This window comes from Rhinichthys klamathensis, unplaced genomic scaffold (assembly GCF_029890125.1).
Source record: "Rhinichthys klamathensis goyatoka isolate OS25496 unplaced genomic scaffold, OSU_Roscu_1.1 h1tg000018l_1, whole genome shotgun sequence".
Taxonomy (NCBI): domain Eukaryota; kingdom Metazoa; phylum Chordata; class Actinopteri; order Cypriniformes; family Leuciscidae; genus Rhinichthys; species Rhinichthys klamathensis.
This window is the reverse complement of record NW_026606569.1, coordinates 3,929,896-3,955,070: the sequence shown is the minus strand read 5'-3', so window position 1 is coordinate 3,955,070 and position 25,175 is coordinate 3,929,896. Positions and strand designations below refer to the sequence as shown.

The 25,175-nt window shown below is 42.5% G+C and overlaps 1 protein-coding gene across 1 annotated transcript; it reads left to right on the top strand.

The window, feature by feature from the left end:
- The first annotated feature begins 1,062 nt into the window (after positions 1-1,062).
- Positions 1,063-19,292, top strand: LOC130070530 (stonustoxin subunit beta-like). The gene is made up of 5 exons (XM_056234952.1): positions 1,063-1,112; positions 7,231-7,509; positions 7,617-7,707; positions 18,129-18,175; positions 18,390-19,292. Exons 2-5 carry the CDS (start codon positions 7,251-7,253, stop codon positions 18,908-18,910), a joined length of 918 nt encoding a protein of 305 aa, XP_056090927.1. The 5' UTR covers positions 1,063-1,112; positions 7,231-7,250; the 3' UTR covers positions 18,911-19,292.
- The last annotated feature ends 5,883 nt before the right edge of the window (positions 19,293-25,175 follow it).

Genomic DNA, 25,175 nt, shown 5'->3' with positions numbered 1-25,175 from the left:
CATTACGCTGCTAGGCGATGAAGTTTGGCTAGCCCCTTCGACGTCGAGTAACTCCGTCTGCTTTGACTTTTTATTTTTCCCTCTGGGAATTCTCAAAACCCACTGTTTTAAATCACACTTTAAACTAAGTTTGTTTCTAATTATTTGGGTTGTAGTGGGTTACTTTGTCCGAAATTGTCGGGAGCACGTTCTCTTAGCTGCCATCTCCTGGTTCGTCAAACCGGAAGTGCACAAGTTTTTAAAGCACATTTTATCAAACTAGGCTCGTTTTGAGGAAAATGAGGTGGTAGCTCGTCATCTATGGATTGGAAATAGGTGTCAATTTAGTTTTAACAACGTTTAGCTCACGATTTATTGATCTGGAAAGTTCGGATAGGAATAACTTTAATGAACTCCTTGAACTAAGCATTGTCCGTATTTCTTTATACTTAAGCCCAAGTTTAAAATAAAACTCTATGAAGCGCTCCATTGTTAACGTACGGAGCTGTCTGAAACACTGACTTAACAGGAAGTGTTTGTCCGAACCCGCAAAAGTTTAGAAAAATAAGGTAAGACTCAATATTTTTAGAAGTAATAATACAGAGTTGTTGTGCAAAGTGTCAGGTGAAAATAAAGAGAATCCCTCAGTTGACAAATGCCACCTTAGCATGAAATCTGCTGCTGGTTACAGCAATGCCACCCTGACTGAAGATGCCAATGAGAACAATGACATCTGTCAAGCTGACACTGCTGTAACAGTGGATATCAATAATGAGGATCATAATTATGCAGATTCAACTGCTATATGTGCAAAACATGACTGCTTTCAGGAAGATCACAGCTACAACCTAGAGTCTCATAAGGCTTTGAAATCAGGCCACAAAACCCCCCCAAGAACAACAGGAAAAAGACAACGCCACACGTCCAGGCGTTTAAAGAACAAAGTCACCACTCATTTTGAAAAACTGGTTCTATTAGTTTACTGGAAAAAATCTGGTTTAACAGGTTTAAGTTCAGAAGATAACTCCACAGTCCTTCATGAAAATGAAAGTTTAAAGGAGTTTCAAAGTAACCTCTGCTTCAAGTTCAAGTTCAGTGGAGGAACAAGCAACACCACGTCGTCATTATTCATGGTTAGTAAATAATACTTTATAAAATACTAATAGATATAAATTCAAAAGTGTCATGCATCCATTCACATTGATCTAGACTTATTAAACAGAATTGACACATTGTGTATACAGTTTTTTTTATTGCTTAGCACTAACAGGGCTGCCAACTTTTGAGGTAAGCTTGGTGTGAGAATTATGGAGCTGTATTTATTGTTTGAATTATGCAATAAAATTGACAGAATTTGAAAGCTGAGATTTTGTTTCATATGTAACCTGTCTTGTCTGTCGGTATCAGTGTCTTTGCTTCATGATTTTTCACTGCGTGAGAATATGGTTGTGTAACGTGAGTAAGTGTGAGAACAGTGTCAATAGCGTGTGTCTCACACTGAATGTCTGAGAGTTGGCAGCCCTGGCACAAGTCTAGACTAGTAATTCAACTTTTCTCCCCGAATCACGGACGCGAAAACCATGAGATGCCATGAGATCTCTTATTTATTATTATATGTCAAGACATGGAAAAGAAAGACAATTTACTGGAGAGGTGGTCTTCATTCGTCAATACACAAAGGTTGGGCATTTATATGCTGACCAAAGGAACTTACATTATCTTTACAAGGTAGAGAAACATGTGTTCATGTTTAAAATTTAACATAAATCTCATGCTACACAATCCTCATTCCTTAAAGAGAATACTTCAGTCAACATATGTGTGGCAAGCAGGACGAGGCCGAGGGCTGTGAGAGAGCGGCACGAGGCCGGTGGCGTGATTACTGATGAGCGACGCACCGGTCTCGTGTCTCTCACGGAGGCAGTGGCGGATTTAGCAAATTGGGGGCCCAAGGCGAAGGTAGTATGGGGCCCCCCATCCGATCTTTAAAGGAGAACGAAAAAAATGTACCGACTGAATGGTGGATAGGCAGGTAAAGCTAATCTACCTGGCACTGTCGGCAGTAACGGGTAGCTCCTCCTTGCTAGCAGCAGTGCTAACGGTCGTGATGGTGGTTGTATCGTTAGCGTTGTTGTCATTGTCAGCGGGCATCACAAAAAAGTTTGTTACCTTTGGAAATTTTGCTAAAAACTTTTTACTTTCCTCCCGTTTCCTGCTTTTTTCAGCACCGCTTGGGTAGCTTCGCTTCATTTTTACACTGTCTTCTACGCTGTACACTCTGTTAATCACTCTGTACACTCTGTCTGTCAGGCGCATTACAGCCTTTTTTGGCGCATTACAGCCTTGTCACTTTCTTAGATGCGCAGTAAGTGAGATAATGGAATAGTCCAATGTAGTGAGGTGGGGGGCCCCCTCCCGTCTGCGACACTAATGATTTGATGCCATTTTTCGCAAATGGAGTTTTTTTTAAATATATCATTTGCGAAAAGTAAAAAAAAAAAAAAACTTTTAATGGGGCATTTTGGGGGGCCCTAGGTAGCTCGGGGCCCAAGGCAATTGCCAACCTTTGCCTAATGGTTAAGTCCGCCTCTGCACGGAGGAGCGGAAGCATAAAAGGAGGAGCGACAGTGGATGTCGAGAGAGGACATTCCTGGTTTTATGTTGTGTTATTTGTTTTATTATGTGTGGCGGCAGTCGACCGTGAAGGACTGCCTTTTTTACTTTCGTTTTGTATTGGTTTCATTATTTTGTTATTAAATTATTGAATGTTCGCCGGTTCCCGCCTCCTTCTTCCCATAACACCTGAACAGCGTTTCAATATGCATCAGTGGACAATATGCTAGATTGCACTTACATTCCTATGTGGTTAAACTCCTCTCACTCCTCTCAATATCCTTGGCATGTGATCCTCACACACACTTGCTTTACGGATATATGAATGCTTATAAAAAAGTTATAGCCATGAATAAAAGCTTTTGTTTTTTCTAAATTCTCGAGTGCCTTGGCCTTATATGATTTTTGCAAGTTGAACTATCCTGCATGAAAGAGCTACAGACGAGATACTGACTTTATACTCCAGTTTGCTTCTTGTTCAATACATTTTTTGTCTTCACTATTGATGGCCGCTTTCGTCACGTGAATTCGGTAAAAAAAAAAGAAAGTCTTTGTTACGTCACACCTGTTTCCAAATGTTTTGAAGTTTCAATGGTTCGCTGTTGCGGGCCGATCCCAGTAAACCTGTGTTTATGGTTTTTACCTGATCTCGGATCAGTTTTATAGTTTTGTAGACATTTTAATGATTTTTGGTGATGGACAAGCCCTGCCATTCAACAATCTAAACTATGTTTCCTGTACAACAACATTACTCGCTGCTTAACTATCACAGTATGACGCATCATCGAAGAAATGCTAATTCTAGTTAATGATAAACCTGCCAGACAACGCGTTTAGAGTTAGAGTAACAGTACTAGAGCATATACTGCCTTAATGTTGAGACAACAAATGTGTAAAAACGAAAAACTAACAACAGAATATGAGGTGGTAAAGAAATAGATTTTCACAACGACTTGTGGACATTACTATGGATGCATTTGTGTAGCAATATTCGATTTGAAATGCAATATGTAAAATGACAATGTAATATGTTAAATGACAATGTAATATGTTAAATGGCTATGCATTTCTGTATTTTAATTTACATTTTCCAATACATTTGTGCAACGTTTGGTGCAAAATGAAAATGATAATTCAATCATATAATTTGCATTTGCCATTTCATACACTATAGTTTTAATATGTATATTGAATACTGATTTTAACGCTTTATAAGTTGCAAAATTAAAATGTATTACAGAAATGATTCGACCTGCTCCACACTCACCCAAAATAGTCTCGTTTGTTTGTGCAGGTATGCGTTTATTTTGTGCTTCTTCAGTTTCTTAGATAATAATATTTATTTATTAATAAATCATATTTATTGGTAATTCTGAGGTCACTCAGCCCCCTCACATACTCCAAATTCACGCAAAATAGTCTCGTTTGTTTGTGCTGTTTTGTGGGTAAAAAAAAAAATCGTTTGCAGCTTCGTTTTTTTAAATATTAGACACTGAATTATAGACGATTACGTCACCAGCCCCCGACCTGCTCCACATTCAATAGTCTTCTATGAATTTGACCCGTCAGATTCCATGACCCAACTGTACCTATAGATTTATCAATATCTGATCAATATGCTACATGTACATCACATGAGTCACTTTATTGAACATTACAGTTATGAAGAAATAAACTGTATGATCTCCAACATTATAGGGTAATTCTAGTTAATAGTAATAAGAATAAAGATAAGCATATGTGTATCAGACAATGAGAATATTTTATACACGAAACCATCATTAACACAGTCCAGCATCAGACAACAGGATAATGATGACACCAAACGGGTGTCGACGCCTGATTAGGCAGAAAATGATCCCGGACGTTCCAACAGCGCACTGGTTCCATCACCTGCAGACGCGTAACAATCTTCGGGAAACACTACCATTTCTCTGTTCTCGCTCCACTTCATCTGCCAGTGAATTTAACGCTCGTATCAGTTCTGCCTCCGCCGTGTTTCATTCCAACACCTCAAAACACACAGCCTATGTTTACATGTTGCCGAGTCCCGCCTTCCCGCAGTGATTGACAGGGCGGGAGGGGGCGTGATCGGCTCAGAGTGCATTTGCGCATTGAATTTTGCTACATTCATTGCGGGACACTTAATGAAAATGCAATCACAAGTGCCTTAAATGTGAGTGTAAATGCAATTAAGAAATATAACATTTAAATGACCATTTTGCTACAGTTTTTGCATGAACATGTTGGACATATCTGAGCATTTCTGTAATACATTTTAATTTTACAACTTATAAAGCGTTAAAATCGATATTTAATTTACATATTAAAACTAGTGTATGAAATGGCAAATGTAAATTATATAATTGATTTTTCATTTTCTTTTTGCACCATAGTTGCACAAATGTAATGGAAAATGTACATTTAAATACAGGAATGCATAGCCATTTTCCATATTGCATTGTCATTTTGCATATTACATTTCGAATTGAATATTGCTAGCAATATTGAACCATTGACAATATCAAATGCTTACAGATGTGTCTTTACTGTGGTTAATTATTCCTGGCACAACAAACTGCTGTTCACGAGCAGTGTATGTCACTACAGAAATGATTCTCATTAACATTATAGTTCATGGCATTAGACTGCATACAACAGTACTGATTATAGATATCAGTTTGCTCTTAATGTGAAATCTGAAGGGAATAAGTGGGATCATTTGAAAGCACCTTTAATAGTTACAGTTTCATGAGTGTTTCTCATCAGACTCTTGTACATTGGTTTGTTTTGTGAGACACTCGACTGTCGTAAGGCTGAACGTCAGACACACACCCTCAACTGACGCTGGTATACGGTACGACAGAGAAGACCTGTTCTGTTGAAGAGCTTGTAGAAGGAAGAGCCTGATCACACAAGCTTTTCAGAGTATGTTTAGATCATGAAAGTTACATTTCATCAGTCTATGTAATCCAGTGTTTTCATATGATTAAGAGGAGGAATGAAGGATCTAAGAGTTTTGATAACAACCTGTGTTTAACTTAAAACAACATTAACGGCTGGTTGCTTTCTTATTTTCTTTCTTTTTATATTTAATTTCACATTAATTTATGTAGTTGTCATTTGATTTATGATTAGTTCATGTTATTATTTATTTACATAATTTTCATTCAAAATTCATTTTAGCATTTATTTATTATTATGCATTTGTCATTGTCGTTTATTACATTTTATTTGACTTATTTCCTTGCTCTGGCAGTGCTTGCTATTGTTGGTTGATCTCATGATTGTGTGGTTTGAAGGGATGTTGTCTCCATGAGTTAGAGATGAGAGAGTGTCTCCATTTCAAGGTTTTTAGCAAGGTTTCAACATTAGCACAAGACAATGATGTGAAGCAGTAATTTTCCTTATTTTTTCTCTTGATATAATAACAGTTGTTAGAATTGTACTGGTCAGACAAAGTGTAACATCTAGACAAAGTGTAACATCTAGACAAAGTCAAATAATTGAAACATACACAACTAAGATTATTCAATAAATTCAGCTTTTTTATTATCATCATCATTGCTTCGTCTCCTGCTTTTGCTCTCCCCTGACTTTCTCTCAGACTGATAGAGGGATTATCAGTGATTATTAGTTTGGCCTAATAAGGCATTTTTACACCAGCAGTTTAGGTCGAAGGGTTACGGTTCACATGAAAAGTTGCTTAAACACGTGTAAAGGATGATAGAGTTGACGACTTGGATATGAGTGAGAGTGAGTCTGCGGTGTGTTCACACATAACCAGTGCAATCAGGGCACCGAATGAATGCTAACGCTGGTCTAAACTCAGAGAAACGTCTGCTGACAGTGATGTCTGTCTGTTTATCTGTCTGTCTGTCTCTTAACTATATATTTCAGTGCTGTCTGTTTGTTTGTCTATCTGTCTGTCTCTTTTTACCTGTAATTTCAGATATGATACTTCACTTTGTGGGTCTTTTGAGGACAGACAGTGATTCTCCACATTGTTTCACTCTTGTGGAAGGGGAGGGGGGCATTTACAGGATTAGATAATAAACTAGATTTAAAAACTACATCGAGTCTGACCAGAAAGTTTGAAGATGTTTTAAAAGCTTAAAGTTTGAAGTTGAAGGCAATACAGTCTATCAGAAAAAAAATGCAAGATGGATAGATTGATTTTAGGGTGTTGCTATGTGGTTGCTAGACTACTTGGGGTGGTTGCTACTGTGTTGCTATGGTACTTGCAGTGGTTGCTAAGGTGTTGCTATGCGGTTTCTAGGGTACTTAGGATGGTTGCTAGGGTACTCAGGGTGGTTCCTAAGGTGTTGGCTGTTTGGTTACTAGGGCATTCTGGGTTGTTGCTATGCGGTTTCTAGGGTACATGCTTGGGTACTTTGGGTGGACGTTAGGGTGTTGCTATTTTGTTGCTAGGGTATTCTGGATGGTTGCTAGGGTACTCATTGCTAGCATGTTTAAGAAAGATGCCATGCATAAAGGAGCATTATAGGACCCCTTTAACAGATGAGTTTGAATGAGAGTCCTGATCTGATCAGCTTAATTTCATAATCCAAATAACATTTCAGCACTTAGGTCAACATGTTAAGAGTGAAACTAGATCTTTTTCTTTTGATCCTGCAGCTGTGAATCTGTGAAGGACGATGGCGTCTCTTAAAGAACTGCTGTTAAACTCACTGATGGACCTGAAAAAAGCTGAACAGAAGATGTTTAAGTGGCACTTAAAGAATGATCATATGCGTATAAAAAAGTCTGAAATGGAGAAAGCAGATATCTTAGACACAGTAGATAAGATGGTAGCATGTTTTGGACCAGAAGAAGCAGTGAAGATCACGGTGGAGATCCTGAGGAAGATGAACCAGAACGATCTGGCTGAGCAGCTGGAGAACAATCACAAGCAAGGTAACATTTAATTCACTCTGACTGTAATGTGATTGACTGTTTACCAATGTAATGGCTTGACTTAAACTTTGCTCCGCTGATGTGTTTGTGTGGTCTATATTTCCCAGTGAGTGATCCTCTCTCTCACACACACTCAAGTCAGGCTGAAGGCAATATGAAGACGTCTGCCGCTGTTGGAGCTCATTCAGAAGAGTTCAGGTACAAGATAACTGTACATATAAATGAGAGAAAATTACAGGGCCAAGAAGAACAGCAGCAGATCTTTGACAAGTACATTTATTAGAACAGGCGGTCTAGTCATTTTTTTACGAATGGTTAAATGGTTTACAAGAGTCTTAAACTTCTACAAGCAACTTCTACATACGCAGGGTCACTGCAATAACCCCAACCTGAAAGTAAATGTAAACTAAATCTCCATTGTTTAGAATAAGTTCTGGCTTGTGTAAACCTTACATTCAAATGATCAGAGATGATGGTGCATTCAAGTTCATACTTACGAGGTGGGAAGTTGGTGTTTACGACGGCTGCTGCGTTCAAGTCACTTTCCTCGGAGTAAGATGGCAGTGTACTTTCTCTTAATTAATTACACAAAAATACAGCAAGGTTCTTATGTGCATCAGCTGTACTTTTGTTTTTTTAATGTTTTTAATTAATTTATGAAGCCACTGCAAACTTTATCGTTACATATTACATTGTTATATTACAGGTTTTTTTATTCGCTTTGGTACTATTTTCACAAGATGTACATTTTCAAAACTCTTAGTGCTAATATCACAACAGATCATCAAAAGTGCACTTTTTTCAAACATTTCACAATGTTTTCAATTGTGTTAGTACAATTCACAAAATCACAAAGTATCCTTTTCACAACACAAAATAAGTGTTGTTATTGAATGAAATTATTGTTTCATTCACAGTAACTGCCTTTCATAAAGCTCTTATTATCAAATTTTGATTTGCATCTCTTTTTGTTTAGTTTAATACATTTGTCTATTTTTTAATCCAACTGATCTTAATGGTTAATCAATGAATCATTTGGTACACCTATAGATTTCTATAGATATTGATTCTATATACAGTTTCTTTAGAAGTTGTTTGCAATTTCCGATATGGATAACCATATGTAATGAATTATTTTTATATAAGTGATTTATAGATAATAACCACCACTATGTTCAAAGTGTGTGCACACGCATGTGTGTGTGAGAGAGATACAGATAAATTTGCCATTTGTGAAAGCAGAATAGAGTATAAGGGAGAAGAAACGGTCAATGACTGTAAAACATCAGAATGATCAGAGATACATCAGTAGAAGGGAGACAGATGGCATCAAATACAGCATTTTACATTACAGTATGTATGCCATGTGATACTGTAAACAGATTACCATGGTAGAGACAGTCACATTACTGTAACTCAGCCTAAAGTGTAAAGGTCCACTACATTATAGATTCAGTCAAATGGTATTGTCACAGTGTCTGGTTTGGGGTTCCTGGGTGTCCACTAGAGGTCTCTCTCCCTTATCGTCACCAACTCATCATGAACTGCAATTCCCATATTCCTTTGTCTGTACTCATCATCTGATCATTGCACACAGCTGTTCCCACTCACATCGTTTGCACCTGGTTATTTATGCCCTGTCTGTGTCTGTGTTCATTGTGGATTCCTTGTTTATTGACTTGTTGCACTTCTCTGTTCCACTCTTGATTGTTTCTTGTTTTTGGACTGTTGTTTATGGATTTTGACCTTTTGCCTGGCTGGATTGTGAGTACGGATTACCCTAATAAACTGCGCTTGGATCTTACCTTTTCTTGTGTGCATTACGTGACAGAAGGAATCCACTATGCATAGATCCAGCAGTACGGGGATCCTTCCCCCTACCACCAAGGAGGATAGGGGAGAGGAGGATCTGTGTCTCCTATGACGTTATTTAAAATTTTTGCTATGTGCGCTCGAAGGACTGAGGAGAACATAGCTGCCAGATGTCAAGTGGGAGGAGGAAGGTCCAATACTGCTACTAGCAGCTCCCCGAAACCCCCTTCCGCCAGCACAACGGATACCTGGTCAGCTAGCACTCCTTACTACAAACAATCCTTTGAGGGGACCCGCCTAGCCATATTCCCTGGGACCCGTGGAGGCCGTAGGAGAGGACATGCCCGACACGGACCCCGACGCCATTCCCCACTTCAACCTCTGTTGAGCCCTGAACCCGTGCTGGCTAGTGGCTCAGACCCAGTGACGTCCAGCGGTTCCGAGTCTGGTTCGGGGGTCTCAAGTCCGGTGGTCCGGGAGGACCCGACTTCGGTGGTCCCAAGCCCAGTGGTCCCAGAGGACCCGATTTCGGTGGTCCCAAGCCCGCTGGTCAAAGGGGATCTGACTTCGATGGTCTCTGACTCAGGTGTCCCAGAGCTGTCCACTCTCTCTGCCATGGCTCCAGTGTTGGCTGACGAGGCTGCTGTACCTCCATGCGGTCGGAGACCGACGAGGAAGAAGGCTGCCCGTTCACCTGGTCCAGTGGTTCCCGAGCCCTCATGTCCTGTGGTGCCAGAACTCCCTGCTATGTCCATGGAGACCATTCCTGAGCCTACTGTTTCTACCATCAGTCCTGCCATGGCCAAGAGGGCTGTCTTCACCTTCAACGCATTGGCCCTTCTGCAGGCATGGAGGAAGCACATGGGTTCTGCCGACCCAGAGACTGTTTACGTCACGTCTGCCAATCCAGAGACTGTTCACGTCACGTCTTCCGATCCAGAGACTGTTCACGTCACGTCTGCCGATCCAGAGACTGTTCACGTCACGTCTGCCGATCCAGAGACTGTTCACGTCACGTCTGCTGATCCAGAGACTGTTCACGTCACGTCTGCCGATCCAGAGACTTTTCACGTCACGTCTGCCGATCCAGAGACTGTTCACGTCACGTCTGCCGATCCAGAGACTGTTCACGTCACGTCTGCCGATCCAGAGACTGTTCACGTCACGTCTGCCGATCCAGAGACTGTTCACGTCACGTCTGCCGATCCAGAGACTGTTCACGTCACGTCTGCCGATCCAGAGACTGTTCACGTCACGTCTGCCGATCCAGAGACTGTTCACGTCACGTCTGCCGAGCCTGTGTCTCCGGACAAAATGACCGCCGCTGAGCCAGTGTCTGTTGCTGTTCCTGAGCCAGTGCCTGTTGCTGTTCCTGAGCTGGTGTCTGTTCCTGTGACATGGCCTTCCAAAGGGTGGTCTCTGCCGTGGCCGCCCGAAGGGTCGCCGGTGCCGTGGCCGCCCGATGGACTGTCTGCTTCGCCCTGGCCGCCGGCTAAGCCGTCACCCCTTGTTCCTGTTCCCCTTCATGAACCTGGCCCCGCCATCCCACCCCCTGATCCTCCACCCTTCAACCTCCCTCCTGGACTCTTGGTTTGTTTTGTAGTTGTGTCTTGGAGTGTCTGGTAGCTGCTCCGTAGAGGGGGGGGTTATGTCACAGTGTCTGGTTTGGGGTTCCTGGGTGTCCACTAGAGGTCTCTCTCCCTTATCGTCACCAACTCATCATGAACTGCAATTCCCATATTCCTTTGTCTGTACTCATCATTTGCCTGGCTGGATTGTGAGTACGGAATACCCCTAATAAACTGCCCTCTGTTCTTACCTTTTCTTGTGTGCATTATGTGACGGGTATAGAGTGAAATAATTTACTGTATTGCCAGCAAACTCTGTTCTAGCACAGAACCTCATGGCTGTGTCATACTTCATCACAGCTTTTGATAACTCACTGCAGATACCATTACAAACATTATGAATTCAATTACATTAGTTAGGTAATGCATGTGTATTTTGTAATGTGGCAACTGTAGCCTCTATTACTGTAATTATTTCAGCAACAAGGCTGATTTGAAACATGTGTATTGCATTGTTTGCTGTTGAATGAACTGATTGTTAAAAGTACTAAATTGAAAGAAGATCATACTGTTGTGTTTCTTTGATTAAACCAAATGTTCTCATTACATATTACAATGATCTTGTGTTTGAAACAATGATTATGTGGACTGAAAAATGTATAACTGTAATGAAAACCTGGGATCATGTTTTGAAAAAATGACTAGCTGTGTTAAGTGTGATCAATTTGGATTTTTATACTAAGAGTTTTTAAAATGTACACCTTACTTGTGAAAATAGTACCAAAGCGAATAATCCCGCTTGCACGGTGTCTGGGAGCCTGGCTAGCGTTCCCCAGCCCATCTCGATGGCTCATCCGTACCATCAGACTTGGCTATGCGATTCAGTTTGCCCAGCGCCCTCCTAAGTTCAGGGGCATCCACTTCACCTCTGTGCGGAGTGCGATGCCCCTGTCTTGCGGGCAGAAATCGATGTCCTACTGGCGAAGGACCCGGTCGAGCTGGTTCCTCCAGCCGATATGAAGACAGGGTTCTACAGCCCCTACTTAATTGTACCCAAGAAAGGTTCTTGGGTACAATGAACCGAACCGAAGAAAGAACCGATTCAAGGGTCCTGCACAAGCTCCCTTTCAAGATGCTCACGCAGAGACGCATTTTCAAGTGCATCCGTCCCCAAGATTGGTTTGCAGCGATTGACCTGAAGGACGCGTACTTTCATGTCTTGATTCTTCCTCGACACAGACCATTCCTGCGTACAAAGTCCTGCCCTTTGGGCTGTCCCTGTCGCCCCGCGTCTTCACGAAAGTCTCAGAGGCAGCCATTGTTCCACTCCGAGAACGCGGCGTTCATTTTCTCAACTATCTCTGATTCTAGCTCAGTCCCGAGATCAGTTGTTTGAACACAGGGACATGGTGCTCCGTCACCTCAGCCTGTTGGGCCTTCGGGTCAACTGGGACAAGAGCAAACTTTCCCCTGCGCAGAAGATCTCTTATCTCTGTATGGAATTGGACTCTGTCAACCAGACATCGTGACTCACAGAGGAGCGTGTCTGGTCAGTGTTGAACTGCTTGAGTACAATCAAGAGCAGGGCAGCGGTCCCACTGAAACTCTTTCAATGGCTCCTGGGGCATATTGCATCCGCAGCCACAGTAACGCCGCTCGAATTGCTTCATATGAGACCGCTTCAGCTCTGGCTTCACGGCCGAGTCCCGAGATGGGCGTGGCAGAGCGGCACGTACTGGGTGCACGTCACCCCACACTGCCTCCAAACCTTCAGCCCGTGGTCGGACCCTACATTTCTACAGGAAGGTGTTCCCCTAGAACAAGTGTCCAGACATGCTGTGGTCTTCACGGATGCCTCTGCCATGGATGCCCCTCAACAAGGCGCCTCGCCCTCTATGCTCTGAAGTGGAACCTATTCGTTGAATGGTGTTCTTCCCACCAGGAAGACCCCCGAAGATGTCCGATCAGAGTCGTGCTTTCTTTCCTGCAAGATGGGTTGGAGCGAAGGCTGTCTCCCTCCACCCTCAAAGTGCATGTTGCCGATATTGCAGCACATCACGATGCAGTTGAAGGTAAGTCATTGGGAAAGCATGACCTGATCCTCAGGTACCTGAGGGGAGCTAAGAGACTAAATCCGCCTCGCCCCCCCTCTATACCCTCTTGGGACTTGTCTCTGGTGCTCAGCGCACTGCAGAGGCCTCCCTTTGAACCATTGCAGTCAGCTGAGTTAAAGATCCTGTCACTAAAATAGGTGTCCTGACTGCTCTTGCTTCTATCAAGAGGGTAGGGGACCTGCAAGCATTTTCGGTCGACGAATCGTGCCTAGAATTTGGGCCAGCCAACTCTCACGTTGTCTTGAGACCCCGGCTTCGAAATGTGCCCAAAGTTCCTACCACTCCCTTCAGGGTAGGGGTGTCCATGGTTAACCGATTAACCGTTAAAAATTGCGTAACTGAGTGAAACATTTTGCTCGGTTAAGTGGCGTCAATGGCGTGCATTGAATTTAGTTGTAATACATTTTTGCACCACCAGAGACCGCCAGAGCGCTCCCAGACATTTGTAATGTCCACAAGAAGTAGTCATGACCAGTTTTCTAATATGAAGCGGGCAAAGAAAAGCACAGCGTGGGAGCACTTTAAAATCGAGAATGACGGGGCAAAATGCAAGTATTGCAATGCAGTGTTTAGATATACTTCAAGTACAACCTCGTTGTTGTACCATCTCAACAGCCAACACCCGGGCATCATTAGGGACTGTTCACATATCGCGTCTTTTGCGCGCTCAAGTTCGTTATTTCAAATGTAGGCGCGCGGAATGCGCGCTCATAATGGAAGCGACGCGCTCGTTTTTTCCAAGCGCATCCGCGCCGCATCGAGATAAAAACATCTAAACTTTTCAGAATGCCGCAAGCGCACCGATTGCTTAGCAACGACAGACGCCTCCGGAGCGCAACCGCCCTAGCGCGTTGGAAAAAGGAGAACACGGCGCGCCTAGCGTTTTCTACGCGTTTTAGGCGCTATATGCGGCTGCTAACAGAGGCGATGATTGGCATTCTGTGTCATGCTTTGCGCATACGCTTCAGCTTGCTATAAATGATGGATTTTCTCTTTTTTTGAACCGCGCCATCTCCGCTGCTGCAAAGCTTGTGAGCCATTTCCACTGCGTTTTATTTCTATAAATTAATTTCGTTTCAAATGTTAACACATTTTTAACACATTTTTTAAAGGTGTTAAAAATGAACTACCCCTTTCTCGTGTGTCTGTATCTCGGGTTGCGGCGCGCACACTATGGTTAACCGAGTATTAACCGCTAAGGGCCTCGGTTAACGGTTAATGAAAAACTTGAAAACGTGCAGCCCTACTTCAGGGACCAGGTAGTGAACCTACAAGCACTGCCTTCAGAGGAGGCAGACCCAGCCCTGGCTCTTCTCTGTCCCGTCCGTGGACGTGGTACGTGGACAGAACGCAAAGGAGGCCAGCAGAAGGGAAAGGCTGTCTCCAAGCAGAGGATGGCCCACTGGATAGTGGATGCCATCTCCTTGGCTTACGAAGGCCAAGGTGTGTCTTGCCCGTTCGGGTTGCGTGCACACTCAACTAGAAGTGTTGCTTCATCCTGGGCGCTGGTTCAAGGCACCTCGCTGACAGATATATGTAGAGCTGCGGGCTGGGCGACACCTAACACGTTCGCTAGTTTCTCTAGCCTCCGTGTAGAGCCGGTATCTTCCCATATATTCGCCCCCAGTGGCTAGTAGCTCGAGGGACCCGTTCTTAGTGTCGGCTTGCAACGCCACTCCCGTCCCCATGGGCCGGATACGTGCGTCTATTTGCTCCAGGGACGGATTAAGGCGATGATGTGCCCTGGGCACGGATGTCTCAAAGGCCCCCTTCACCAATTTTTTGGACAACAGTGGGCAGGCAAGCCAGGCATTTTGAGGGGACCCCCGAGGGCTGGTCATTTAAACAATCAGAAATGTTAATAATAACAGACGCAGCAACATCTCTGCATCCCCCAGTGTGGGGCCTCTCGCTCGTTACGCTCGTTATGCTTTTACCTTTTTCAAACTGGTGCAGCGCTTACTCGCGGTAGGTAGAAAATGCATGATTTGATTTGTTAAACATGAAAATAACTTATCCGTCTGGCATGGCAGCTCGCTCTAACTTTAACCTAGATAAATGCATATCCAAGTGCGTGTGCGGAGTGTGCAGCGCGCACTGCATGGCAGGCGTCGGCGCGAACACTTGCATTTTCCTATCAACAGTGGAAACAACTTGAAATAGGCCTACTCAATCTTTTCTGGTCATAGGCCTGTACAGAAAAGAATAATGCATCAGTCGCAAGTAGCTACTTTTATTTTTGTAAACTCACAATAACAAGAAAACGTTGTGCTTTTGTAAAATAAAATAAAACAAACAGGGCGCGCTTTCATGGTCTCCGTGGCGTGAACTGGAGCGCGTCTCAAAAATGAACTGAAACACAGTGTATAGCCTCACATACATGATGAATATTTCTATATAAAGCTTGAAATGTCCACTTTTAAACGAAAAAATTCGAATCGAAAGCAAATACCGGCTGATTAGGCTGATATGATATGAAAGGTGCATTTCTCTCTAAAGGCGCATCCACTTTACAGCGGAGATATAGATATGATTGCAGCCGAGCCGACACTGATTTAATTAATTTATTTATTATTATTATTAAACAATAAAAATGCCTAGTTTTTTTCCAGACATATATTATCATTAGCCTGCTTTTGCCGGTGCTTTGAGGCAATATTTATGCATGCGCTTGCTTGAGCGTGGAATAGGCTATATGCCTCCACTCAGTATTTAAGCAGAAATTAATATTAACTTGAGATTAGTCGACTAATTGCTTAAAGGAATGACTACTAGTCGTCGACTAGAAAATCTTTAGTCAATGGCAATTCTAATCAATGCATTTAGGCTAGTTGACATTTATTTAGTTTTATTTAGTAGCCTAATTCTAGTATCCAGGTCTTTACGTTAAATTAGTTGAGTTAACAATTAGTTAATGAACTAAAATAATAAAACAAAGATTAAATTAAGATGCTATATAGCATTGCTTGTTCCACCACAAAAGACACTTTTTAAGGTGACAATCCGTTACACATTTGAAGATTTACTCCTGAAGATTGTTGTATTGTATTATATCTTCTGTTATAAAGATGAAGATTGACATTTCGTTAAAAAAATAAGCCCATAGGCTACTATTGTAAAACATAAACAACTTAGCCTATGTTCTGCCTTGGTTGTGGTTTTAAACTCATTTTTGTTTTGGTTTTTGAGTAACCGTCTTCTACGCGTGACTTTTATATTACGCAATGCTTTTCACTCGCCTCTAGATGTCCTTCTCAACAGCGCAGCAATACATTAAAATTATTTATTTGATTTATTTACTAGTTAATACTTTGCAACTGCAAAAAAAATCACATTATTCCTCAATATTTAACACAATTTTACTGAAAATAAAAATAAAATAAAAATAATTATTTGGAAAAAATAGACAGTAGGCCTACATTTTACAGGGCCCCCTGCTGGCCCAGTGCCCTGGGCAAGTGCCCAGTAGGCCCGTGCGTTAATCCGTGCCTGATTTGCTCCAGTAGTGTTCCCCAGAAATGGCTAACCCTGTGAGTTCCTCCGTCACCCCTGCGGCAGTCAGACGTTGCGGAGCGTCTGACGCAGGCCTACACTTACAGTTTATGCGTTGTGGAACCTGTGTTAGGCTGGGTGTCCATATGTAGCGGTCCCTGCGGCGACCCCATATGTGTATTCCTCCACAGTCAGCTCCTCTGGCTCTGTTGTCTCTGCTTGTGTTCTTTCCCCCCATAACTAGGCTGGAACCACTCCAGAGACTGCCATATGTTGTACTACCCTGCTTGGCTAGTCCATATGTGTATCCGTCACAGTGCCTCCCTCCGGGGTAGGATGTGGCTTCCGCAGCATTCCCTTCCCCAAGGGCACGCTGTCCCAGCGTTATCCAGTAAGTCACACTGAGTGGGTCTTGCGGAACAGCAGTGACTGACCATCTCTGCTTAGAGCTCCTACTTCTGCCCAACACTTTGGTCAGGCCAGGAGGCTCAAGCGGAGTGCTGGAAGAGTCAGCAGCCGTGGCGTTTTGGTAGATATCCCCATTCGTCAGAATCACTTCTGACTCACGCTATAGTGATCTGACGAAGGGGAACGTCTCGGTTACGTATGGTAACCCTCGTTCCCTGAGGAGGGAATGGAGACGTGAGTCCCCTCGCCACAGTTGCTGTGCTTCCGTTGTACGGCCGAGTCACAGGTCCGGCTCCTCAGCGGAAAAACAAGGATGCGATTATCGCATGCCAATATGCATTGGCTTGTTTTATTTCACTCAAATGTTTTATTTTCACGCAATAAATAACATAATACATGATGATACAATGTTTTCACTTTATTTTTGTCAGGGTCCAACGAGCTGACTTTCAATTTTATAAAGTTCAGGGCAGAGAATGAGCGGCTATTCACAGGGCACAGAAATGCCTCTAGCCAGGGATAAGTTAACATGGCCATAACATGAGCAGACAAATTTGTTATTTGAAAGTAAGGGCTTCATTGCAAACAGAAGTGATGTAGATAGTGACGTGTGCAAAACTGTCACAATTCTGCTCTTCACAGCTTCGGGCCCTTGCGCACTTTACTCCGCTAAGTGCACTTTCAACAAGTGTCCACTTCGAGGAAGACCTTAGAGCGTAGTGTGAGTATTGGGACACGGCCAAAAACCATAGCATAGGAAGAGCTCTCCAAGCTAAGTAAATATTTAGAATATAAACATATCTAGACGTATATTATCAGAAGACAAGGAAGAAGACTTTAAGATTTAGCCCCTCTTAAGTAGAAAGCAGCCTACGAGGTATGTTTCTTTTGTATCCGGTTTTCTGTAATATATATCATGCGCATAGCTTGTGTTAACTAGTGTGTAACTATAACGATTATAGTTAGACATACATACATGCATTGTAATCATATTATCTTTTATTTTTTCTCTCTTTCAACCCAGTTCTCACGGGTTGAGGGTTGACATGATATGTTGGAGAAATAAACCCCGTATTTTAAACAAGACGTGTTTCGCGTTGACTACTGGAGGGAGCTACAGTGTGTGTGTGTGTGTGTGTGTGTGTGCGTGTGTGAGAGAGAGTGTGTTTAAAAGTGAGTGTGTGTGTGTGTGTTTACTGATTAACTGTCACTGTGTGTTTTGTAGTGTGGATCATGGAGGAGAGATCAGGATTAAAGCAGGACTACAAAAATGTACGTCTACACACACACACTCACTCACACACACTCTCGCGCACACACACACAAACCATCATTCACACATACTCACTCACACACACACAAACTCTCTCTCTCTCTCTCTCACACACACACACACACACACACACACTCACTGATGTGTTTTCTCTCCATCAGATTCTCATCAGTTCACCCACACACACACACTGATGTGTTTTCTTTCCATCAGATTATCATCAGTTCACTCTGGATCCGAACACAGTGAATAAACACCTCCGTCTGTCTGAGAGGAACAGAGTGATTACTCACACTTACACAGTCCACAGTCCGTATCCTGATCATCCAGACAGATTTGATGATCCTCAGGTGCTGTGTAGTGAGAGTGTGTGTGGACGCTGTTACTGGGAGATTGAGTGGAGTGGGAGTGTGTTTATATCAGTATCATATAAGAGCATCAGGAGGAAGGGATGGGGTAATGAGTGTATGTTTGGATTTAATGATCAGTCCTGGAGTTTGTTCTGCTCTTCCTCCAGTTGCTCATTCACACACAATAACATAGCGACTATACTTCCTGTAAAGTCCATCATCAGGAGAGTAGGAGTGTATGTGGATCCCAGTGCAGGAACTCTGTCCTTCTACAGCGTCGACAGAGACGCAACGAGCCTCATACACACAGTCCAGACCACATTCACACACAAACTCTATCCTGGGTTTAGGCTTTATCCTCTATCATCAGTGAAACTGTGTTGATGAGTGAGAACAGACTGTAGAGATTCTACCCATAATGCTTTGAGCTGCATGATAAATCAGTAACACTGAGATGTTATACAGTCTCTTATTGTCTCTTCATTACATTAATACTACAGTAAAATAACATGTCAGAATAAATGTGTGTAATGAATCCTCAAACAGGCAGAAAGATCAGTGTGTGTTTGTGAGTCACGATGAGTGACAGTGTGTATCTGTGCTTTTCTCAAACTATATTCAGTTCTTATTGTACTGTCACATAAATAATTTGTATTATCACTATCAAAATTACCTTTCAATGAAATGTATCATTCAATAAAACATGTTATTTGTTGTAAAATTGATAAATGTTAATTTATTAATAAATGTGAAATATATAAACCCAGATCATCTGATTATACTGTAAACATGTGATCAATTATTGTAATATAATCCAGTTTACTTTAAATAAACCTGAACAGAACTGCATTTACACACCTGGTGTTATTGTTAAAATGTCTCATCTTGAAATATGATTTTGGTCATATTGCCAATCCCACAATGACATATAATATGAACTTTTATTTATTAATTCATACACTGTTTTAACATGTATTTTTAACTTTTAGAACATTTGTAGCTATTTACATATTAATACTGTAATATCTGGTATAAATGGTTTCTGGACACAAACATTACAGTTTCGCCTATTAGACAGAATCTCATACTCTCTCATTGCCAGTTATTAATATTTTCTTGGATGCAAAAGAAAAACACATCATGTGAACAGGACTTTTATTTTGGTCTGTGTGTGACGTCATCAGGCTGCGCCGCGCTCCTGCGTCTGTTGTGATTACACATTTAAAGTGTTTAAATCAATGCAAACCGTTCAGTCAATTCAGTTTTTTTATACAAGCTATGTACAATAAATGAACCATTCTTGAAACATTGCAATGCTTTATTTAACGCCAACTCTCACGCATCTGGCGTGACACTCACGCTTTCAGTATCAATCTCACGGTCTCACGCACACGCAAGAAATGTCACTTCAAAATCCATTTTTCTCCCCTCTCAATCCGTAAATTTTCTATTGATGACTAGACTAGACCACAGCGTATTAATGACAGGAGAGGAGCTTAAAGGGATAGTTCACCCAAAAATTAAAATTCGGTCAGTAATTACTCTCCCTCATGTTGTTCAAACCTTGTAAGATTTACGTTCATCTTCGGGACACAAATTAAGATATTTTTGATGAAATCTGAGAGCTGGATCACTCTCTAAGGGCTTCTAAGGGATTGACACTTGCCAGCCCCGAAAAGTTATTAAAGACATCGTTAAAATAGTCCAAGTGACTACAGTGGCTCAATCTTAAGTTTATCAAGCGACGAGAATACTTTTTGTGCGCAAAAACAAACAAAAATAACGACTTTATTTCAACTATTCATTTTCTTCTCTGTGGGCCTCGAGTCAGTTCACTAGTTTAACAGCGTAAGCTTCTGTTGTTGTACGTCACATGCATCACGCACATGACCAGCATCGGCCAATAGTGAGCCTACGTGTGACTTTAGCACTACACGATCACACTACGTTAACTGACTAGAGGCCCACAGAGAAGGAAATGAATAGATGAAATAAAGTCGTTATTTTTTTGTTTGTTTTTGCGCACAGAAAGTATTCTCGTCGCTTGATAAACTGTCAAGTTTTAATCCCTTAGAAGCCCTTAGAGAGTGATCCAGCTCTCAGATTTAATCAAAAATATCTTAATTCGTGTTCCGAAGATGAACGAAAGTCTTTCAGGGTTGGAACAACATGAGGGAGAGTAATTACTGACAGAATTTTCATTTTTGGGTGAACTATCTCTTTAATGCCCACAGCTGTAACATCTGCCTACAACGTTTTCACTGCACGATTCTCTGATCGTTGATTCGCTGAAAACCTTGCACCTGATATGTCAGTTGCGTGTGAAAAGTTCAGAGAGAGTTCAGAGCATAGGTTCGGAGTCGGATCCCTCTGATGCGCGTTTGGATGACAGTCAAGGTAAGCAGATAATAAAATGGTGTGCTTAGTCACTACAGACGTAGCCTTGCCTAATCAGTCTGTGTGCCGAGAGTACAGACTTCAACTATAGTTGCAAACGTTGTCTGACGTGCGTTATGTGGGCTAGCTAATCGCTCAATAAAAATAGGCTCATGGTACAAATTACGTTTTGTTAGATGAGCTTGCTTTCAAAAGAAAGACAGAGGATGGACATGGAGAGGAGAAGAATCAAGAAGAGCTTCAGCAGGTAAGCTAGTCACATAATTAATTATGTTCAGATGTTTGTTAGCAAAAAGAAAAATGTTACACTAGGCTACTTATTCGTTAGAAGATGGACAGTGTGCCCTACACCTGATACCTCACCACAACTCAAAATATGAACCTTGTTGTTTTTTGTTTTTTTTGTGCATAAATCAGGGTTTATACTAAGTAAACAAGGACTGACATTTTTAAGATTAGGGTTACCAAAAATGTTCTCTGTGTGCGCGCTCACTCCAGCCAAAGTCCCAAAGATAGCAACCCTGATATGATGAGAATGTTATTTTGTTACTACGAAAACAGTTAATAACTTCACTGTCACACACTATAGTGTCACCAAATTCAGTTTACACACCATTGCTGTCCTGATGGTTATACTTCAACACTTATTTTTGTATAAAAGTCTTTTTGCATAATTTTGTATGATTTTTATCATACAAAGTAATACAATATTTTTGTAATACACTGCATCGTTGCCAAATTCAGTTCACACATCACTGCTGTCCTGTTGGTTATAATACTTATAATATAATAATAATAATAATATAATATATGTAATAATATAACACTTATTTTAGAAAAAAATATATTTTTAATTGTATATACAATTGACCGTTCGCCGGTCCCTCCCCCAAAACGGGCATTGTCCAATCACACATCATAGCAACCGTTACTATGTGAGCAGGTCCGTCAAACATTGACTCCAAGCAAGATGGTGAAGCGGTGCGCCCACGGCGTTTGTAAATCGGACACTAGATACCCCGAGAGATTGTCTGGAGGAGTTGTGTTCTTTCCGTTTCCAAAGCCGAAAACACATCGTGAGCGGTGCCTACAATGGATAAAACAGTGTGGACGGCCCCACTCCCAGTTAAATGTGTCGAACATGGTTAACTCGCGTGCAGCGTGCGTGAGACTGAGACACTGAGATTAGTCAAAGAAACATGGAGAAAGCAGATCAAGAGGATCCACAAAGGAATTACATTTTCTCGGCGACGAGCAGACTGAGGATTCTGAGCTGACGGCTGGGTGGAGGCAGCAGCGGGCCGTCGGGGCAGAATATTCTTAATCGTCTCAGTCTGCTTCTGGGCGGTTGAGAACTGTTGCGCAAAGTCCTCAACCGCACCGCCGAAGAGGCCGGCATGGGATATGGGGTGTCGAGCAGCCGAGACCTCTCGGCATCCCGCATATCGGCCAGGTTCAGCCATAGGTGTCGCTCCTGGACCACATTAGTGGACATCACCTGACCCAGGCAGCGTGCGGACACTTTCGTTGCTCGGAGAGCAAGGTCAGTGGCTGCACGCAGCTCATTAAAGAGCCCTGGGTGCATGTCTCTGAGCATCTGGGCCTGGTAGACCTGCAGAATGGCCATGGCATTTAGAGAGGCGGCTGCCTGTCCTGCGGCTCTATAGGATTTCGCCACAAGCATAGACGAAAACCTACAGGCTTTGGACGGGTACTTAGGGTCGCCCCGAGATGAATCACTCTGAGGACACAGTTGCATTGTAACAGAGCATTCAACCGGGGGAACCCCAGTGTACCCATGGGCAGCGGCCCCGAAGAGGGGAGGAAAGGCGTAGGAGATCAACAAACTCATGCAGCGCTCAGGACAGGGTGGAGGGTTCCACTGTAACCCAATGCTCGTGGCGGCCCGGGAAAGCATGGCTGTCATCTCAGGATCCGACTCGGCAAATGAGCGAAGGTGGCAGCATTGCCGAATCTTCACTTCCTGAAGATTCTTGCCCGCCCTGTGATGCTGCAATGGAGATCGCATCCACCTCTGGAGCGCCAAATAATACCCACGGGACATCCGAACATGGGCCCGCCGGCGTACTCTGATCGTTCATAGATTGCGTCACTGGAAAGGGGGGTGTGGGCCAAGGACTAATCGTCGGCGCTTTGTTCCACACCGTCCCCCTGGCCACCAGCCGAAGTACAACCTCCTGTGGAGGGTGTAGATCGGGGTGTGGATGAGGGGACTCTCTCTCTTGCGAGATCGAGTCTCGACCGTAGTGTCGCGATGGTCATGTTCCAGCAGCGAGAACATGAGTCATCCACAAACACCGCTCTAGCGTGATCAAGCCCAAACACGCAGAGCAGCGATTGTGCCCATCAGAGTCGGAAATTAGTCGACCGCAACCAGAAGTGCACGGGCTAGGCATCTTTAAAGACATGCCGCGTGCAAAGCTCTTTTGTGAGAGGAAAACCTGCGGATGTTGAAGCGACCAGGGAGAAACACTGGCAGATCACTGCACAGATCAGCAGGCAGTGTGAACTCGCTGGAGATCGCCATCACAGCAACACCGGAGAGTCGCTCGTCTCGTAGAGTTTGAAGTTGAAAACTCAGAGTTGACTTGTGGAGTGAAGAGATGCTCTTGGCTCCGAAGCAAAAACATATCTGCATGTTGCCGGCGTTCTCCTTTTATACCCACGAATTGGGGCTGAGTTACGGCATGCAAATTCCGCAGACCCATGGCATTGCTTTGCCATTGGCTCGTTTTGTAATACTCGAAGTTAATAGGCTTTCTAAGTGAAACCCCATTCGTCGTCACGCTGAATTTTGGCAACAATACAGAGAATCTTTTTTCATAAAAAAAAATCATTAAAATTATACACAAAATATTTTTCCCAAAATAAGTGTTGTAGTGTAACCAACAGGACAGCAGTGATGTGTGAACTGAATTTGGCAACAATATACTGAATTACAGCTAAGTTATTGAATATTTTCCATAAATAAAAATGATAAATAATGATGCAAAAAGACTTTTATCCCAAAACAACTGTTCTAGTAAGTGTTGACTGTTTTCGTAGTAGCGCTTTTTGGGTTTTGCACTTTGCAGACGGTCCCTTCAGATCTGTCTCTCAGCCGGCACATAGAGATCAATGTTGTTTTGTCCACTACGAAGGAAAGCTCGTTTTGAGGAAAATTGACCCGGGAAGTTCGAATCTGTGAATTTATTGCCAACTTTACTCAACTATGAGAGTTGACATCTCTATGCTGTATATTGTAGTAGATTTTTCCCTAAACCTAACTGCGTACCTGGAACCTAATTATTTTAATTGAAAACTATCACTTTTGATTGGTAATAATTCTTTTTTTTATTCTTATTCTTTTTTTATTCTTCTTTTATTTGGGGTGCCCAGTCTTCACACAAGCGTTTACACGTTGACACTTAATAAATATCCGGGGCGTCTACAATCGACACCCAAGCATCTCCAAATCGACACTTATGGTGCGTTCACATGCTATGGTTTTTATGGTAAATACCAAAAGCCGACGTGGAAAATGCACATGAAAACCCACTCATGTGGTATTTTCCACTGGGCAACTCGTAGAATATTTTGATGCACGAGTTGCCGAGATGAGATAACCTTTGACCTTTTCAAAATGGCGGAGAGCAATGTGAGAGTCGTGAATGGTAAAAGTATGTACTATTCATGATCTAGAAAATATACAGCATATTATTTACCGTTTGGGTTTTGATAAATCATCTTCTTGCTGTAGCAGATGACTTAAGCAATCTAAAATAGTTTTAGCTAATTAACAGTTCTGGATCTCCATCTTTTCACCACATTACGACAACAAAAGCACTTGAACGCAACACAAGTGGAAAATATCATATTTTCCATAGCACGTGAACGCACCATTAATATCTGGGGCTTCTACAATCGACACCCAATAACCTTTATACTCTAGCTCTTGCGTCTTCCGTCGACAACTGGCCAAGTTCCCTAAACTCTAACTTACTTCCTTTGTTCCCTAGTCTAACCTGTTGCGCAATGAAGTGTCTTAGTAAGGTGTTGGACCACCAAGAGCCACCATAACAACTTTTTGGACTGAAGCTCTTATAAACACCAAATAAAAGCATATATTTTGGACCAATGGAGCTCCCCAGATTTCAGAGACTTAGAGAAACTATGCCAAAGAGCATGAAACTCTTCTGGGGGCACGTAGTAGCCCAACACCTTATTGAGACACTTTGTGTGGGTTATAATT